This window comes from Bison bison, unplaced genomic scaffold, assembly GCF_000754665.1.
Source record: "Bison bison bison isolate TAMUID 2011002044 unplaced genomic scaffold, Bison_UMD1.0 scf7180017864322, whole genome shotgun sequence".
NCBI lineage: Eukaryota > Metazoa > Chordata > Mammalia > Artiodactyla > Bovidae > Bison > Bison bison.
Window position 1 is genome coordinate 7684282 of NW_011494894.1, and position 20588 is coordinate 7704869.

Genomic DNA, 20588 nt, shown 5'->3' on the forward strand with positions numbered 1-20588 from the left:
GGGACCCTTTGCCCCGGAAGACTAAAAGATATGATCAAAGCTGAGCCTGTGAGCAGGAAGTTGAAGCAGGATGAATGGCACAGACCCCCACCTCTGAGACAGGACACAGGCCAGAGCTACCCTGAGAGACCACTGTCTGCTGTGGGCGGGGGAGAAGACTATACCCCGATCCTGCTCACCACGGTGTGGCAGAATGAGGCCACAGCAGTCACGTCAGGAGAGGGACTTGCCAATCAGAATGCCTCTGCCCACCCACCTCCCCTCCCCCAGGCAAGACCAAGACCAGCAGAGACATCTCCGTGAAGACATAGGAGGTGTTGGGCCACTCGAACTGGAACAGACGCTCCATCCCAGGGCTCCATGGGCAGGGAGAGCTTGAGAAACTCTGTTTCCTAGGGTCAGATGTCTGCCCTCATCGCTCTAGGGCATAGGGGTGGGGGGATGTCCTCATTTTTGCTGGAGTTCCCAGAGTGCCCATCCCACAGCTATCTCATTTTGACTTCATCCTACACCAAGCCAGGGTATTAGCATCTTAGGCAGTTGCCTATATTGTTTTGTAAATTTGTGTTTATTTATTTATTTTTGGTTGCACTGGGTCTTCATTGCTGTGCTACGGGCTTGCTCTATTTGCAGCAAGCAGGTTGCGGTGCCCAGGCTTCTCGCTGCAGTGGCTTCTCTTGCTGTGGATCATGGGGTACAGGAAGGCAGGCTTCAGTAGCTGTGGTACGCGGGCTTAGCCGCCCTAAGGCAGGCGGAATCCTCCTGGACTAGGGATCAAACCCATGTCCCCTACATTGGCAGGGGGCTTCCCATCCACTGTGCTGTGCTGAGTCACTCTGTTGTGTCCAACTCTGTGACCCCATGGACTGTAGCCAAGCTCCTCTGTCCATGGGCTTTTCCAGGCAAGAATACTGGAGTGGGTTGCCATTTTCTTCTCCTGACTCAGGAATCGAACCCAGGTCTCCTGCATTGCAGGCAGATTCTTTACCATCTGAGCCACCAGGGAAGGCCAAGAGTACTGGAGTGAGTCACCTATCCCTTCTCCAGGGGATCTTTCCGACCCAGGAATTGAACTGGGGTCTCCTGCATTGCAGGTGGATTCTTTACCAGCTGAGCTACCAGGGAAGCCCTCCCATCCCCTGCGCCACCAGGGAAGTCTCTATTGTTAAAAGCAACAATAATCCCAAAGTGGGTGGACCTCAGGAGGATTAGGGAGCTTTGTAAAGACAGAGAGATTGTAGACACGTTGTATCAAAATCCCTGGGCCTGTTATTGTTTGTAAAGCTCTCCCAGGGGATTCCACTGACCAATCAGATGAAGTTTGGGAAAGTTCAGAAGTAAAATTACCCATGCTTTTCATGGAGACCTGCAAGTCTCTAGAGTCACTTCCTGGAGTCTCTTAGAGTTCCCATTAGGTACACTGGGGCTGCTTTCCACATCCTAAAGTGGGAGAGTATATCAGCTAACTAGTCCTCTTCCTCAACAGTATATATTGAGCATGTATGATCCTCTTCACCCGGGAACATGGCAATGAATGAAACACAAAATTCCCTACCTTCATGAAGGTTACCTTCATAGGGGAGAGAGAAAGAGGCAAAAGTAAGGTTAAACAAAGAAAATATACAAGGTGTTAGATAGAGACACATGCAATGAGGAAATGAAGAAGAGTTAGGACATGGGGACTGAGAGGGTGTGGGGAGGGTGAGGGTCTCTATGCAAAGGGTTGGAGGTTGAAATAGCGTGGCCAGTGGAAGTCTCTGTGAGAAGGCGGTATTTAAGTGAAGGGTTTTGAGCCAAGGAACCACATAATTTGACTGATATTTCACATTATCGGTCTGGCTGTTGGGAATAGACTGGAAAAAGGCAAGAGAAAAACAGACCAGAGCAATCCAAGTGGGATGGAGATGGACAATTTCTGTGGCTGCAAACTTGGTGGCTTAAAACTACACACATTTATTTTCTTTCATTTCTGGAAGCCAGAAGTCTGAAATGGGTTTCACTGGGCCAGAGCTAAGTCGTAGTCAAGAGCCGAAGTCCCTCCTCAGGCCCTCAGGGAGAATCTGTTTCCTTTCCTTTTCCAACTTCTTGAGCTGCACTTGTTGCACGCCATGGCCCCTTCTTTCATCTTCAAGGCCAACAGTGTAGCATCTTCTCTGCTCCATCTTCATATCACCTTCTCTCTCTTGAGTTAAATCTCCCTCTCCTTCTTCTTGTAAGGACCCTTGTTATTACATAAGGGCCCACCTAGATCATCCAGGACAATTTCAAGACCCTTAGTTTAATCACATCTTGTAACATTCAGAGATTCCAGAGATTAGGACCTGGGTGTTTGGGGGGCCCATTATTTAACCCACCAGAAGAGGCTTGAAGGTAGAAGTGATGGAAATGATGAGGAATGAGCAGGTTCTTGGATTTCTTTTGAAGACCAAGTCAACTGAGTTGCTTTATGGACTAAATGTGGGATGTGAGAGAAAGAGAGGAATCAAGGAGAATACCAAGATTTTGGCCTGAGCAGTTGTAGAAAGAGTTTCCATTTACTGAAATGAGAAAGGAATAGCATTTTGGTGTGTGTGTGGGATGGCAGTGGAGGGGACTGACTGATGTCAGAGTGTTCAGGGGCTTGTGGAATATTACTCTTGAGACACCTCATCCAAGTGGGCCTGTTGAAGAGCCACTGGATATATGAGTCTGAAGTTCAGGAGAGAAGTCTATGCTGGAGATATCAATTTGAGAGCCTTCTGTATGTCTTTAAAACTTTGAAATGGAATGAAATCATTAAAAGTGCAAGCGTAGATAGAAAAGAGGTCCAAGGACTGAGCCTGGGGGACTCCAGTCATTCAAGATCAAGGAGATAAGAAGGAACAGCACAGGGACTTCCCTGGTGGTCCAGCAGTTAAGACTCCACATATCCAGTGCACAGGGTGCGGGTCTGATTAGGGAAATAAGATCCCACATGATGAGCAGCTGGAAGAAAAAAAAAAAGAAGGAACAGTACAGGGAGAAACTCCAAAAGAGCAACCAGTGAGGTAGGAGGACACAGGAGAGGGTGGATCCTGGAGGCCACATGAAGACAGGGGTAGGGATGAGGGTGGGGGTGGGCAGGGCAGCCAAGCCTCTGGAGGGAGATGGGCACCCATGGGATGAGGGCAACCTCGCCAGCTCTAGCACCTGGCACCTCCTATCACCCCAAAACACACACCCACGTACACCTTCCAGCATGAAAATCAAGCCTGTGACCTCCAGTCTGGCCAAAGGAGCAGAAAAGGTCTGCAGTCTGGTCTAGACATCTGCAGAGATGCTCCTGGGATGTGGTAAAGCTGTGTGTCTTGTCTGGTAGACCTGTCTTCTCCGCCACATCTGTTCCCAGGGGGTACATCTGTCACCTGTTTCTGGAAAAGGAAACCATCACAATCAGTGAGGCCTCCATCTGCCTGCCACCACTGAGCAGCCTGTGTGGTTACTGATTAGGTGCTCAGGTCATCAATTTCTGAGTAGAAAGCAGCAGCTGCACTAACGTCACCCAGAGGGCCGTCCCCATGAGGCCTGACTGCCATTCTGAGCCGTTGTTTTCATGCTTTAAACTAGAAGGCTTACCTTTTTTTAGGTTTTTAAATTTTTATTTATTTATCTTAGGCTGTGGTGAGTCTTCATTGTTGTGTGTGGGCTCTTCTCAGTTGCGACAAGCTGGGGTCCACTCTCTAGTCGCGGTATGTGGGTTTCTCATTGTGGTGGCTTCTCCCATTGCAGAACACGGGCTCTAGGGCATGCAGGCTTCAGCAGTTGTGGCACTTGGCTTAGCTGCTCCTCGGCATGTGGGATCTTCCCACACCAGGGATCGAACCGGTGTCCCCTGCATTGGCAGGCGGATCCTTAACCACCATCCCTGGACCACCAGGGAAATTCCTGGAATGCTCACTTTAAATAGACCACTATTTCATACATTACACATGAAACATCCATCAGATTCTCAGAATCAAACTGAATTCAGATCCTATGTTATACAATTGGCACCAAATATCTCAAGACACCTGCATAGCAAGGCAGTTGAGGAATCTCCATGTATACCAGCCGGATGGATTCTCTTCTCCAACTTTTCCCTCCCATCCCCTTCTCTTTCCATCCCTTCTCTTTTCTCTTTCTCTATGGTAATAATTCCCCTGGAGTTTTTTTTTTTTTCCCCTGGAGTTTTAATACAGTACTTAGATCACTGCTGGTTCTTAAACTTGGTTACATATTAAAATTAAAATCTAGGGAGTAAAAAAAAAAATACTAATCCTTGGGCCCCATTCCCAGAGATTCTGATTTAATTGATCTTGGGTATGAGCTGGGCTTTGAGGATTTTTTTAAGCTCCTCACGTGATTCTGATGTTCAGCCAAATTTATGAGCCAGTGTCTTCGATTACCTTCTAAGTAGTGGTGCAATATTCTAAACGTTATGGCAGGAGGCACTGGACCCACCTCCACTCCCTGCCCTGCCCCTCCCTAACATTCCTGGTTCATAGGACAAAGACTTGGGGCTAGTTTACCTCATCTGAATACCACCAATAGAGGCAGCATGTTGTGTAATGTTCTGTATCTTCCAAACGGCATGATCCAATGGGGGTTCAGACATGGTACATCCACAAATTCCCTCCTGGGGCGCCTTCAGTCAATCTTTAATTGCAGCTCTAGCTCCAGCTATAAGCAAAGGGAGAAGTAGGGTGAAGGTGGCTGCAAATAGCCAAGGGCACACTCGTGCACACCGTGCGGGCACGCACATGCACAACCAGTGAATCAGGCTTGGAAGGGGAATTCTGCTGATACGGAAATCCTCTAAAAACCTCAGCAACAAAATTCTGTACAGCAATTATCCTTCAATTAAAAAATTAATAAATTTTTTAAAAAAGAAACCCTCTATAGGGAAGAAGTAGCCATAATGCTCTATAATGTCTGTTTTTGTGGCACTTGGCTGAAGAATTACAAGGAAAAACCTGGTTTCTTTGCCCCAAAGCAGGTCTTGCCCAATAAGCTGCATGCTTAGAAGAAGCCTGCCTCTCCTCACTTCTCCCTCCATCTGGGATCCTTAATTGGCAAGATCTAGACAGTAATATGCCCAGACTAGATCCAAGTCTATTAAATGCTACAATTTGCAGGCTCTTTGAAAATAAGAATTGGCACTACTTTCCAGAAAGCAGCTTGGTAATATGTCTCAAGAGCTTGAAATATGTCCAGTTCATATCCCTTCATCCAATTATTCTACTTCCTATCCTAAGGAAATAATCAAGAGATGTGGTAAAAGACTTATGTATACAGATCTTCAACAAATGCTTATTATAACTGCAAAAATCAGAAGTGACTCTATATTTTCTATAATACAAATTTGTCTTAGTATGTCATGGTATATGACGGTATAGTCAGGCAATGAAACACACAGACTGGAGAAAACACACTTTAAAATATTTTTAACTATATGAGAGAATGCTCACAATACAATGCTAAATGAAAAATATATATAGGTATTTAATAAAATGATTAATTTTGCAGTTCAGTCCAGTTGTGGACATACACCCATAGAGAAGAGAACCCTGGATAGAAATACTAAGATGTTAATTTAACAATGATTAACTGGATTGTGTGGTTGTGATTTTTTTTTTCTTTTTCTCACTTTCCCAAGTTTCTATTGTATCTATAATTGGGGGGGGGGTTAATTTTTAAATGAAAAGGTGTCATTTCTCATGATGGCAGCAGGCTTCTATCAGAGGCTGATTTCAGAAGTGACCCCACAGTAATCCTCCCCTGTCACTGCTTGTGTACACACTGGGGCTTTCCAAGCCCTTCCCCACTTGTCACCACCCTGAGTCCCACAGCAGTTTTGACATAGGTGAGCTCAGAGAGCCTTCCAGCCCCTCTCAGTAAACCAACCAAGGGCTTGGGTCTGGTTGCTGAGCAACAGGATCTGTGTCACCCAGGAGGATATTACCAGGTAAGGACCATGTTTTATGCTGCCCTTCAACACTATGAGCTCAACGGGAGCCTCAGGAATTAAAGAGATCTTGCCCAGACATGCAGGAGTGCATTATTAATTCAGTCTCTAGGTATTTATTAAGTGTGCCAGGTGAAGTTCCCACTCATTCCACGAGCACAGTTTCAGGTTGTTACTTGAAGGAGCTGACTGGTGGGGCTGAGAAGGCAGGTTTGGGACTAAAGCTTAGGGTTCCAACAGGAGGTAGCTCCACCTTGCTAGTTGCTTGGTAGGGGTTTGGAGTCAAGGTCTCACCAAAGGCTACTTCCTCTCTTTCTCTCCCCTCCTTCGGTTTCTTCAGATGGAGGTGATCGTTGGGGACTTTGGGATCGTGGTGGTCCCCCGGGACGCAGCCGACACAGACCGAATCATGAACCACTCTTCAATACTCCGAAAATACAAAGTGAGTCCTCCAGCTCCCTGCTGGTGTAGTAATGTGATATGGCCCTTCTCTGAGAAGCCTGGGGGCTGGAGGCATGAGGACACAAAAGGAGTTTAGTGTGAGGGACTGGCAACCTACTCTCTCTGCTCTGTCCGCAGAATAACATCATGGTGGTGAAGGATGACATCAACCATCCCATGTCTGTGGTCAGCTCAACCAAGAGCAGGTACGTTTGACAAAAGACCGGAGAGACCTTGGTCAAACTGGCTTTCAGGTTCCCATACAGCTCTCCTCAGTCCAGGCTGACTGTTAGGTTGGCCGACACTGGCTACCCCAATATGTAGCCTTCTTTTTAGACCTCATTTATTTGTTGCTAGTCCTTGAGTTTTAAAAGGGGGACAGGCTGTTAGTTTTAGGTGACTTGAGGGGGGAAGAAGTTATTTTTAGTTTGGACTCTAGTTTGAGGGAAGGAAGGTCTCCTGGAGAAGGGAATGGCAACCCACTCTGGTACTCTTGCCTCGAGAGTTCCATGGACAGAGGAGCCTGATGGGCTATATAGCCCATGGGGTCGCAGGGTCGGACGTGACTGAGCGACTAACACTTCCACTTCCACTCTGAGGTACCCACAGATTTAGTAAGGGTTTAGGTTAACTGCCATAACAAAAAACCCTAAATAGTTAGAATTTTAAATGAGAAATGTTATTCAGTGTCAAAAGAGATTGAATCTCTGTTCTCTTCAACATGAAGCCTCCCTCTCTGAGTCCACGGCTGCTGCAATGACTTCTCTTCTCAGCCAGTGGGGAAGGGCAAAGAGCTTTGTCCTTTAGAAGACGACCCAAAGTTTCACCCGTCACTTCCCGTTCATCCCACTGGCTAAGCATCAGTCACGTGGCCATGCCTAGCCTCCAGACAGGCTGGGAGTAGACTTTGAGGCTTGGCAGCCATATGTCCAGCTAAAACTTGGGAGGGTCTATTACTCAGGATAAGAAAGAGAGACTGGATACTAGGGACCAGTTAACAGTTTCCACCATAAACTTCAAGTGGAAATATCCAATGGAAGGATAAGACATGTGGAATACAGAGGTCTAGAACTATAATAAAACTGAAAGCCATGAGCACCTAAGTGTAAATTAAAGTTTAAGGGCATGGCTGAGTTCACAGGGAGAGTCAGTAAGAGCAAAGAAGGCTATGGGAATATTTAAAACATATTAACATTTATTTAAAGGAAGGCTGAGGGGTCAATTAGAAGTTTGGGATTAATATATACACACTACTATATATTAATATGTACACACTACTATATATGAAATAGATAACCAATAAAGGCCTACTGTATAGCACAGGGAACTCTACTCAATATTTTGTAAGAGTCTACAAAGGAAAAGAACCTGAAAAAGAATTATAGCTATAAATGTATGACTGAATCACTTACTGTACACCTGAAGCTAACACAACATTGTGAATCAACTATACTCCAATTTAAAAAGTAATAAAAAAATAAATAGAAGAAGACTAAGGAGCAGTCAGAAACCACCAGCATTGGTGGCCCTGGAACAAAAGCAGCAGAGGGTACAGAGGGAGAGAACACTGTCATTTGTCATCTGTGTCATATGTTTCAAAGAAATCAAGTGAGCCCAAGGTTTTAAAAGGTCCACTGGACTTCTTCCCTGGAAGGTGATTATGCACGCCCTTGAAACGGTAGCATCAACTATGAGGTGAGAGCAGAAGTGGCAGTGGCCAGCGAGGGAAGAGGGGAAGATTGTGGGTCCAACCATGGCTGTATAATAAAATTACTGTGAAAACTTAAATGGCAACACAAATTTCAGTGTCCCATTCATTCCCACTGAATCAGAATTTCGGGGGGTTGGGTCTCTGGGGAGCTGCTTTCTGGGTGATTCTCGTGAAATTGGGATTGGCATTTGGAAACCACGGATGTAAACCACTTTTTCAAGAAGCCTCCCATAAACTGTGTGGGGAGGCACTTGGGGACCTAGTTTGCTGGAAGGTCAGGACACTGTGTGCATTGCAAAGGCCCTGAGCCAGCCTTCGGGGAGATCTCACAGCGCAAGGCACAGATGCATTTTAGAATCAAGGTGTCCAGAGGAGTGTGTGAATTCTTACAAATGGCTCCTTGGGGCCTGACATTCCCAAGACCACCATGTGCATAGAGAATGGGAAGCAGCCAGGCCAAGACTGGAGCAAAACTGTGCTGAAACTGAAGTGCATGAAGAGAGTCCTGTACGTGGTAGTGCTTCCCTTCACCAGGGCTCGTGAGAAGAGCCTCGTGAAGGAGGGCCACTTCTTCTCCCTCAGAGCTTCCTTAGGAAGGAAAAGAAGGAATCAATCATGATATTCCTTTTCCTGAGACCTTGGTGTAGAGAAACACAAAGAAATGACATAAGAATAGCTAACACCTTGACATGCCTACTGTGTGCTTGGGCTTTTCTAAGTGCTACCTGTATAACATTTAATCATTTTGATAGCTGAGCTCAGCCCCAGGCCCCAGTATTACCCCTGTTTTACAGAGAAGGAAATGGAAGAATGGATGGGTTTAAACAACTTGCCAGAGGTTCTTCAGTTAGGAAGTGGCACAGTCAGGATGGAGGAGGAATTAGAGGGGAAAGGGGTTTTTTCCTGATAGGAACGCCATGCACTTAGCCTAAGCAAAGACTGGTAATGGGTGTTAGGTAAACCCTTTCCTCAAAAGTGAATGGGCTGGCCAGTCCTCTGGCCTTGCTTTCAGGAAAGCATGCCTACTGATTAGCGTCTCTTCTCAACCAGGCTGGCTCTGCAGCACGGGGATGGCCACGTCGTGGATTACCTGTCCCAGCCGGTCATCGACTACATTCTCAAGAGCCAGCTGTACATCAACGCCTCGGGCTAGCGGCCACGGGGCGCTGTGCTCCACTCTGCCCTGGTCCTCCGCCAACACACCGGCCCCCCGCCGCCTCTGTCCATCCCGTTTCTCTCCCGACTCCGTTTTTCCGTCTCCTCATCTTGACTGTTTTCCCCACCTGCTGACTCAACCCCCCACAGTGTGGGGGAACCTGCAGAGAACACCACAGCGTACCCCTCCTCCGCAGCCATCTTTGGACAAACTCTCCTCTCGTCTCCGGGTTGGGGGTGGGTGACGGGGTCGGGGTTGGGGAAGTGCGGTCCTTGGAGATGTGCGGGTGCCCGTCTCCCAGCATGCTCTGGGGAGGCGGCTCTGGCCCTCGCCTTCCCAGCATGCCCTTTACCACAAAGGGCTATCTTTTTCCTTTCTTTCTTATCTTTCGTTTCGTTGTTTCGTTTGTTGGTTGTTGTTGTTGTTCACTCCTCATAGAACTTGGATCAAATCCGTGTCCGCGGTTCTTTATGTCTGTCGCCTTGTTGCGTTTCTGCGGCATTCCTTCCCTTTTGACAGGATACCGCAGCCAGGCCTCAGCTCTCAGAAAGTTGCGTGAGGGCTACGCCCGCTGAACCAGGCCGAGACAACCCCCACCCACCTACCCGCTTTCTCCCCGCCTCCGCCCTGCACACACAGCAGTCTGGGGTCAAGACTGAGACTTTCATGTTCTGAAACCTGGGACGCAAGTCTGGGAGTAGTAGGGTTGCTCAGAAGGATTTGAGTCCATTTCCTTAGTTTCCGAAGACCTCTCTTTTTTGATGCTCTGGGCTTAACGATCACTTAGAGCCGGTTCCTTCTCACTTCTTGGTGGCATCCGTTCAGTTACTTATTTGAGCTGTGACTGATGGCAGAGCGTGGGTTGTTCCCTGCCAGCTCCGATGTTACCAAGGGACCTTCAGATCACCATCACAGCCCTTGGAGGCCAGACTTAGTCGCATTCCTACATCTGAAAAGAACCACGTATGCAAGGCCGAGTCCTAAAAATGCAGCCAATTCTGAAATAAAACATGCTAAGAGTTCACTCAAGCTAGAGATCTTTGCTAATTGGAATTATTTATTGCCTGTTTGGCTGGGAAATGTCTCTGTCGTAACGTAAATCCAGGATGACCTAGGAGAAAGTGATTCCCATTTCCCGGTGGGAACTAGTGATTCTCACCCACTCTAGTTTGGTAACAGAGATGGTGTCTGAGGTCAGTTCCTTCTTGAGAAGCAGAGCCTCAGCCTTTTTTGTGGGTTTAGGGTTACGATTCATGCTGAACCCAGAAGCCACAATCGTAGCCTGAGGAAGCCTGCCTGGCAGGACCACGATTCTCAGAACAGACATCTGGAGGGATTGTCAAGAGCCACTAAACTCATCCACCCTTTTTGTCCCCAGTTTCCCACCTGCCTCTGGCGCTCTGGAAACAGTTTTGACAGACTCTGTTCTAGCTGTTCAGGTCTCATTCAGGTCCTGCCTGGAGAACCGAAAGGAAATTACTCTCTTCTGCTCTGTGTCTCTCATCCAGTCTCTTGGCTCTTGGGTGTTTGATTCTTTGAGAAATGGTCCCCAAACTGTAGGATAATTTTGTCGATATCTAGTACCAGCCCTGGCCCGGGAGGTATTGGGTGGGATCTGATGCCAGAAACATCTGTAGCATCCTTCAGTAGCCTCCAGGAAAATAAATTCAACAGAAAATAGCATGGTTGCAGGGGGAGGGTTTATCCTCTTGAATTATGGAAATAATCTCCAAAGGACAAAAGTAAGATACTGTTCTTGGCTCTCAGTGTTCAGTTAAGAATCATGGAATCTGAGAAGATCTTTAGAGATTAATTGAGCCAAGGTTTCTTTTAAAAGATGAGGAAGCAGAGATACACTGGATTAAATGATTCGTCCAAGGTCGCACAGCAAGCGTAAAGCCTGACAAAAGGCTAATGTTTCCCTGACCATTAGGTCATCACACCACATAATCTCTGCTCCTTTGGTTCCCCATGATACTGACCAGATAAGATGCAGCTTTCAGTCTTTACCTGGCATCTCTCTCTTAACTTATGTCTGTCCCAGGTGCTCCCTGTATACAGCCTTGTGTATGCTAGTCCTGGGGGGAGGATGTGATGGTGAGGAAGGCTGTAGCTAGGTTTCCCTTAGAAAGGAACTGCTGGAAATGGCAATGGCTTAGAGGAAATCTGAATCCAAGAAAGGACTGCTTTGTGGAAGGCAAAGACCGAGAAAGTGCTCAAGATTGCACTAGTGCTAGGGAGAGAAAGACAGAAGTACCTTTGTCTAGGCAAGGCATTCAGAAGCCAGGAAATGATACAAAGGAAATGAGGGAGCTGGATTCCCCGGGGAAGCACGCATCATCAAGGATATGAAGTTTATGGATAGAGTTCATTCTGAAGATCCACGTGGACAGAGCCGAGAAAGACCAGCTGTCTTTTGTTCCTTTGGTCCACTTTTTCTTTACTGGGCTCTGTGGTCAAGCCCCATTTCATTCATGACCCTTGAGAAGAAACAGGGCTGACTCTCGCGGCATTCAGTGTTGGGGTGGAAAGCACGTTTATAGGGAGAGTGAGATGAGCTAAAGAAAATAACAGGGATAGAAGTAGATTTCTAGGAATGAAATGAGGCAGAGTCTGTCTTGGTGAATCGATCGCAATGATCATGATAAAATAGCTTTCCTTTAATACAAGGAAAAGTGACTTCCCTTTTGGATGGAAGTCCATTTCCTGCCCTGCCCCCTTCTTCACTTGCTACAGGGAGGTCAGATCCCCTCTTTCAATCCAGGGCAGGACACGTGACTGTGACCCAGCCAAGGCCAATACCAGAGAGATGACTCAGAGTTGGAATGGTGGCCCCAGGTGCCCACAGGATGACCTCCAGGTCCTGACTTCCAGCCTGAGGTCCTGCTCCTTCCTACAATGGCTGACCCAAAGGTTCAGAGATCGTGAGAAAGGCATGGGCTAGAATGACTGTCTCAAGAGGGGGTCTGGAGCCTCATTTCCTGCCTACCAATAAAAATGTCTCTCCCGCTTGCATGAAAGTGGCTGATATGTAAGAAGAGGCACGAGGGAAACCCTTCGTGTCAATGACTCTCTCCTCAAGGAATGGCCCTCTGGGGGGGTGGTGTCTGTGCTGCTAGCGGGTACCTCATTCACCTCTCTCCCTCTCCCCCCACCTTTGGGGCCTTCTTGCTTTCATTTTCCTTGAATGTACATGGGAACAGGGGAGGAAAGTCTCTTCCTGAAGTGCCTGAAACCCAGAACTGGAGCTTCTAGAGAAGCTGTTCTTCCTGTCCCGGCTTGGCCAACCTTTCTCCCACATTCCCTAGTCTCCTGCTTCAGCTTCTCAGAAAGAACAAAAGAACATGGTCTTCTAATTAAATTGAAAGTGAGACTCCATAATCAAACTACAGCAAGAGGCAGAGAATTCAGGGAGAAATGACTTATATTTTACTAGCCCAAATCTACTCCCCCAAACAGACAGACAGATACACACAGATACACTCTCCCTTACTCTCTCTCTCTCAGATTAAGAGAGAGAAGCATGTTATTATATTTTATTCCTCAAAAGAGTAATTCAAAAATAAGTCAGTATGTGAAAAGCTCAGGATCTTTTCCAGTGTGAAGGCGGGCAGGTGAGAGGGGAAGGATGGGTCCAGGGATGGATTTTGTAGCTCATCCAATTCGGACACCTTAGGAATAGCATCATGGTAAAGACGATGAATGTGTTCAGTCCATTATGTTCAGTCCACCTTCCTATAGCTGCCCAGTAAATGCGATTTTTCATGTGGTTTCTTTGTTGAGTATGTTTGGAATGTTCTATTAGCCTGTAACAGTCAGTTAGGAATGAGTTACTCTTTTTCCCTCCTCCTTCAGTTTAGGCCTGGGGCCCAAACCTCAGCTTGATCCTAGCGGTCTCAAGGATTGGCATGGGAAGGGGGAAGCTTTTTTGAATCACTTTTTTGGTCACTGAATCTGCCATTTTAAGAATAAGATTTGCTTTATGGAAATCAACACATTAATAAATACTACATTGAAGTTGCAACACCATCTCACAGTGCAATATTTTGAGTAAAATTTTGTTGCTAGAATAGTCACAGACAAAAGTTTTATCAGCAAAATGGTTCAACTACATTAATAAATAAGATGATGCTACTAGAGCCTTGTGTCTTGGTCTAGAATCTTCTCTGTGAGTCGCAGAATTAATCACTTTTTCTTCACAGTCTTACTTGACGGGAGCCAACAGTTGTTAATGCTCTTAGAGCAGGAGATTTTCTGCTTGGTTTAGCTAATGTCGCATGTGTAATATGAAAGTGTACACAACCACACCCATAAGCAGGGAAGAATAATTAGCAAATTTGTTCAATTGTGCCTAAGTTTTCTCAGTTTTGTTTTTTTTTTTAAATGAAATCTTCGGTTCTACCTAACCTGCACAGTCTGGTATTGGTTAGCTCTGGATCCTTGAAGAAGTTAGTTCTTTGTGAATTAAAAATGTATTTGTGAAAATTAAAAACTTAAAAAACTTACTTCTTGACATAAAGGATATCAAGTAAGACAGAAATTGTTAAACTCATAATTGGTTTTGTTTGGCAAAGTAAACAAGCTGAAAATGAATAAGTTAATTGTTCAACCCTGCCGTGACTACTCGATCTTTTTTAATTTTTAATTGTGACAAACGTTATGTATGGGTTTAGGTCTGAATGGTGATTCAGAAGGTAAAATAACAATTCTCCACTCTGCCAGCTCACTTAAGGTTTAGCTACTGGTTTGTCAGATTAGTTGTGTGTGTGTGTGTGTGTTTATCATTTTGGTTCTTGGTATCTTTTTTTGTTTAAGGCTGAGATTAGTCAGCTATGTGGGTTTGGTGGCATATCATTGTGGTACTTGATATGACTTATAAATTGATGGTTTGTATTTATATTTGCTACTTTAGTCACAAAGCGAAATACTTTTTTCCCTCTGTCCTGAGAGTATGTAATGATGAGCTCTTGTTTAATATTGGGTATAAACATTGGTTTATTTTGCTTACTTACACTAACTTACAAAATATATACTGTATCTATAAGTTAACAGACATGTACATAACACAGTTTTTCCCTTATGACCCGTAAGTAAACTTCAGATCTTGGAATTTCCTAGAAAGTTCCATGTAGCCCATAGTATAAAGAAAACAGAGGAAAAAGAGTCTAATCTCTGCTTTCCAGGTGGGAAAACTGAGCCACAGCAAGAATTTACAACATTCCCATGACCATGCGAAACATTAAAAAAAAACAATGATAAACACATTCCCAGTCCTTGAGACTTGTTCCAAACATTGGACATTACCAAGTATCCATCTTACATTTTGTCCAAGCATACTGAAAAGAAGTCCACATCCTGGGATAAGATCAGAAGTACATTGACTAAGAAGTTACAGTCCACATGCATTTCATTTCTACCCACTTCTCCAGACAGAAATCCCCATGAGTCAAAATAGATGAAAATATGTGTGATAGCTTACCAAGGGCGCAATTAGTTAGATAACTCTCAGAAGCACAAGTGAGTTTCCACTACAAATCACAATACTGATAAGAAAGAGGAAGGAAAGTGCCCTTAACTTGGCAGGGTCAGGTCAAGACTGGTAACAGTCTAAGTCCTGGGGAGGCTATTTCTAAGTCACATACTCCTTCTCTCATCTTAGGGACAATCGACCACAACCTCAGAAATGAGGGAATTATTTCTGTCCAAAGAGAGTCACATGAGTCACTTTTCCATTTCCCATCTCTACATAGGGATCATCTCCCATGTGTCAGGGAAGACAGTCTTATGACTCTCTTAACAGTCAATCCCACGAAGGAATCCTTTTATGATTGCAGGCACCCTCAGATCCCCCACCAAGTACCCTGGAATATGTATACTTGACAGAAACAGATAGCCAATCACTAAGATGCATTCTCCCCTTTCATAGTAGAGAACTGTCAGAGAATCAACTTCCTTCCTACCAAGGGACTCTATTTCCCAGACACCTTACAAGTTAGAGGTGGGCATAATAATACTGGGTTCTGGACCATGAAATGTGATAGAAAGTGATGTTCAGCCTTCACCAGGCCTGCCTCACAAAAACTTCCATGTATCTCCTTCTTCAATGTCTTTTTTCCTCTCCACCCATTGGAAGAGAGATGCTGCCTAAGGCAACCTTAGAAGTCATGTTATAAATGGCAGGGCCTCTGAAATGAATATGTGGAGGGCTACTCTGCCAACTGTCCATCCAGTATGTGATGAGAACGAGAAAAAAAGTCAATCATGAGTGAATTTTGCATATTTTTAGGTCTGTGTGATATTGTAGTTAATTGAATCAAATTTGTAAGATATGTGATTGAGTATGCCAAGACAGGATTAAAAATGCACTTTCAGAGAAGGCAAAGCATAGTGATTAGATCTGTCAGAATTTGGGGGGTCAGTGTAGGCAGAAGCAGAATTCTGTCCTCAGTCACTTGGGTAGATGGCCAATTCAGGATCTCCATTTATTAAATTTTAGTTTATTAAAAAGCATGACAATGTACCACAAATGATTGATTTTTGCCTTTATTTTTTTATAGTTGATGAAAAAAAAAGCCAAAACGTTAATTATCACCCTCACCCTGCTCAGGTTGTTCCAGAAATAAATCCTTCTTTATGCTTAGGAGACAAAACCAGTCAAATTTCATAACATGCTTGCCTGGTTGGAAAGGGCAAACAAGATACTCAGAAAAAAGAATTAAAGATGCTAATTCTGGGGGCTCACATCTCTCTCTGAAGCACTTTTTGTTTCCACTGCTTTGGTACCTACACCTTAAGCTTATAGTTTAACAAATTAGAAACTGACCACAGGCATCTACGAATTGTTCTTTATTTAAAAAAAAAAAAAACAGGTCCATGAAAAGCCAAGGAAATACAGAGGTGAGGCAGTACCAAAGTCTACTGAGTCAAGGCTAGAAGGGCCTCTGATTTTTCCAGAAATTCCCACTGGTGTTATGACTCAACAATCTGTTGCAATCAGTTGTAGAAAGGGGCAGAGCAACAGCTGAAATGCAAGAAAGGGTGCACAATCCAGAGTCATTTCAGCTATTTACCAAAATTCAAGTGCCCCATGGGAATGTCTTGCAACATATGTTCCGTTGAAAAATGAGGTTGCAAACCAAGGGGTTATTGCAATGACTTGTGAGGAACAGGGTTTGTAAGTTTAATTTTTTTTTTAAGGTTTGTCTTCCTTACTATTCAGTCAACTCCACGAGGATAGAGACTATATCACCAATGTACCCCAGCCCCTGGCACACAATTGGTACTCAATAAATATATGTTGTAAGGATGGATGGATGGATGGATGGAAGAATGGAAGGATGGATGCTACCCAGTTCAAGTATGAGTAGGAACATTGTCTGTTATCAAAAGAGAGAGTGAGAACAAAACCCACAGGGGCATATAATTTTTAGTGTTTGAAAATGGCATTGAATTAGGACTAATATCTCTTCTTAGATAATTGCACCTCTTTGCGAGCCCAAGCTACATTTTTCTATCACTTTGAAACTCGAAAGTAAGTACGTTCCCAATGTTTGCTCCACTGCTAAGAAATGCTTTAATAAAAACATTGTCTCTAAGGTGCTTGGCATCATCAAGGGAAAGGTGGTCACTTCCAGGCCCAGAAGAACTCAAAGGTAGCAGGATACCAATGCTCCAAACATGCCAGTCTTACGGTTCGTCACTTCCTCCAGTTTGAAAGTGGAGTACATGTCATGGATTGGGCAGTAAGTGGGAGGAACTCTGATCAACAAGAACACATTGAACAGTATGAGGCAACAGTATTTTACTGACCACAGCATGACTTCAATTCACTCTCTGTTCTGACATTAGGAAGAATTTTATGTGTGGGCAAAGTCAAAAAAAATTTCCTTTGGTCACATTTACTCAAAGAATAAGCCGCCTACGACATGGCAACACTTGTTCATACTCCAGGAGTTGGTTTATGACTATCTGCCAGTGCAGTTTGTCCTTCCATCCGGTCTACCCTTTGGGTGTCCAGGCCCTTGATGAGTCTCATACTCAATGCTATTTGCCTCGTTGCCCCACATCAGGAAGCAAAGAGCATCACACTGGTACAATACACTGATCTTGGCAAAGATCTCGGGGTGGGGCCAGGTTCAGTTGAGCTGAGAATGCTCATCAACACTTCAAATGGCCCCATCCCACCCCACCCGCATGAGATGGCTTCTGAGCCTGAGGTCTCCATCCTAAGAACCCCCGTTGGGAAATCTCGAAGGCAGCTTCAGTGTTGCTCAAGAGCCTGGGTATTGTAGCAGCCCGGGGGCAGGTTGTCCCGAATGTTCTCCAGGTTCTTCACATCAGCCAGAATGCCATCTATGCTTGTCTCCAGTGAGTGGAGGTGGCCCCTCTGCCAACGCACTCTCTCCTCCAGCTCTGACATCAGCGGCCGCAGCTGGCTGTTGATCTGGGTCTTGGCTCGAAAAAGCTTCTGCTCCAGTAAGATCAGCCCCTCTTCATCTACACTGCCAGGCTGGTCTATTTTTAGAGGACAAGAATGGAGTTAACAGAGGAAAGAGTTGTGATTGAATCCCCTTGAACACATGCAGGCCCTTCTGTAACTTTAACTTCTGTTTTTACCTGCTCAGAGTCAATAGTATGCCATTCTTTTAAAAAGGCTTACTTTAAATTAGAAATAATCTAGAAAAAATTTTGAGAGCACAAGCCTTGTTACTAGGTTTTGAAAAGCCCACTTTAAGCGTCTGGGCTCTTTAGTTAAGCAAGATGAAGCTTGGGCTTCGGTTTTCACAATAGAGTCAACAGCTTCTGCTCTGAAAAGATGAAGGCTGAAGGTCACAGGGACTGAACACTGTCCAAGGTGTCTGCCCAACACAGCTCATCCCTTTAGATCAGAATCAACTCCAAATTCTGCTCTCTGAATCACCCTTAGGAAATTTCTTGCTGTTTTCTATTAGAAGACCTTTAGAAACTGGCTGGGTTTCAGGGCTTAGGGAGGCCAAGGTAGGCTTTGCTATTTAAGGGATGCATTCCAGCTGTATGAAATGATGGAAGACTTCATTCTGGCCTGGAACAGTGGAGATCTGGCTAGACATTAGTTTATTCCAATATGAAATGTGGTCACATTTGTTCAGGTATGCTTTACTCATAAATGATCGGACACATCAGCATGAAGGGCACCTGACCCTTCATGTGCAAGCAAGACCCGTTTGGTCTGAATAGGTTTGAGTGGACAATTCAAGGTCAGATCTATTTGACTGCAGAAGTTTTATCCCAGCTAAAGAGATTAAACTGTAATTTTTCCAGGACTCAAGAGACCAGACAGAGTAGAAACAGCACAATAACCCAAATGTTGATCCAGTAGATCAGTCCTTCCCCTGGGGACAGAGGAGGAGTCTAGAATTTAGGGCTCTAAGACATGCAGGAGAAGTGAAGCAGGCTTGCAGGCAAAACGTCCATGGGGAGGCAGCATGAGCTTCTTGCAAACGGCAGGAGCATCAGACACGGAGACCTCGGGTGGAATCCTGTCTCCCGTATTTACTATGTGATCTGTGGGGCAGTATTAAACTCCTTGAGCTTCTGTTCACTATTCTATGAAATAAAATAATAAAACCCGCCTCATTAGTTGTTGCTTAGTTGCTAAGTCATGTCCGACTCTTGTGCAACCCCAGGGACTACGCAGCTCCTCCATCCATGGGGTTTCCCAGGCAAGAATACTGGAGTGGGTTGCCATTTCCTTCTCCAGGTGATCTTCCCTCATCTCCTGCTTGGCAGGCAGATTCTTTACCACTGAGCCACCACATAAGCCCTAAAACCCACCTCACAGAACCTTTACAAATTTTACACAACCATTCACCACAAAAAAATCTGGCTCAGTGCCTGGCACACAGAAAGTGCTTGACAGTTCTCAGCCAGCCTCCCTGCCCATGCTCTCGTTTCCTCTAAAGGCCCTCTTAGTTTCATTGCCTTTTTCAGAACACTAAACAAAGCTGCTAAACTCTCAGCTGGGGATTTTTTTTTTTTTTTTTTTACCTTAAGAGGGTATTTTACTCTTTGGGACTCATTGGATCACAAAGCGGACCCATCAGGAAAACAGTGCAGATGATACTTGTCTCTCAGGGTGATGATGACACTCCACAGAAAAGTTTGAAAGTGGCTCTCCCAAGTATGGCTGGAATCCCTGACTGAAGCCCTAGTTCCATATCTGCTGCGGTCCAAGCTTGATAAAACAGGCCACAGAAGGTTTGATATCAGTTCTACCCAAATCCTGGATTTTAATTTATCTGAACTTTCTTTGGGGAGGGATGCGGTGAGGTAACTGGAGCTGCTGCCATGGGGTGCCATCAAATCTATTTTAGCCTAAAATTTCTATAGTGTCTCATGGACCTCCCTCTTTGACATTTCATCTGGATCATCTACCAGGCAGCTCAAGTTTCCACAACCAGTCACAGCACAGTGTAACTGTGGTTTGTGTGTGTGTATGTGCACCTGTGTGCTCAGTAGCATTCAACTTTTTGCGCCCCTATGCACTGTGTATCCCACGAGGCTCCTCTGTCCATGGGATTCTCCAGCCAAGAATACTGGAGTGGGTTGCCAAGCCCTCCTCCAGAGGATCCTCCTGACACAGGGATCGAACCCATATCTTATGTCTCCTGCATCGGCAGGTGGGTTCTTTACCACTAGCGCCACCTGGGAAGCCCCAACTGTAGTCTGGGGAGGGACAAACAGCAGAATCAGCAAGTAATTCTTTTTTCTTAGTATTTATGTATTTATTTGACTGTGCCAGGTCTTAGTTGCTGCACACAGGATCTAGTTCCCTGCCCAGGGATCGAACCTGGGCCCCCTGCATTGGGAGTGGAGCCTTAGTCGCTGGATCACCAGGGAAGTCTCTCAGCAAGTGATTCTTGATCTCACAGGCTGGGAGAGTCTTTCCCCTCACCACTCCTACAGTCTTAGAGCTCTCTCACCTCTCAATTACTACAACTGTCTCCAAAATGATCTTATCCTGCCTCTTGTCTAAGCCTCCTGCAAACTCTCCTCCACCCAGCTGCTCCAGTGATCTTTCCAAAATATACAGCATGGACGCCATTCCTCTGCTTGACACTGTCCACTAGATTCTCGGGATCAAGGTCAGAATCCGTAGTGGGGCTGTCAAGCCATCCAGTATTCTCTTTCACTGTGAAGTCCGAATCCTACCTCCACAATTTACTGTGTGATCTGCAGAACATTATTAACCTCTCTGAGCCTCAACATACCTTCCCCAAGTACACCCAGTTCTTTGACCTACAGACTTTCATCTCCAAGGGCAATAGGCAGATGCCCAG

At 45.3% G+C, this 20588-nt stretch overlaps 2 protein-coding genes across 3 annotated transcripts in view; one reads left to right on the forward strand and one right to left on the reverse strand.

Moving 5' to 3' along the window:
- Nucleotides 1-13882, forward strand: part of NMNAT2 (nicotinamide nucleotide adenylyltransferase 2) — a 218577-nt gene extending 204695 nt beyond the window's left edge. For both annotated transcript variants that reach the window (XM_010853100.1, XM_010853101.1), the window contains 3 exons: nucleotides 6303-6404; nucleotides 6542-6609; nucleotides 9165-13882. In XM_010853100.1, coding sequence (XP_010851402.1) covers nucleotides 6303-6404; nucleotides 6542-6609; nucleotides 9165-9267 — 273 coding nt within the window. In that variant the 3' untranslated portion in view covers nucleotides 9268-13882. The remainder of the gene's footprint in view (nucleotides 1-6302; nucleotides 6405-6541; nucleotides 6610-9164) is intronic.
- Nucleotides 13883-15797: 1915 nt separating this feature from the next.
- LAMC2 (laminin, gamma 2) overlaps nucleotides 15798-20588 on the reverse strand; it is a gene marked incomplete at its 5' end in the record, with an annotated part of 67640 nt that continues 62849 nt past the window's right edge. Inside the window, one exon of the mRNA XM_010853129.1 lies at nucleotides 15798-17784. Coding sequence (XP_010851431.1) covers nucleotides 17531-17784 — 254 coding nt within the window. The remainder of the gene's footprint in view (nucleotides 17785-20588) is intronic.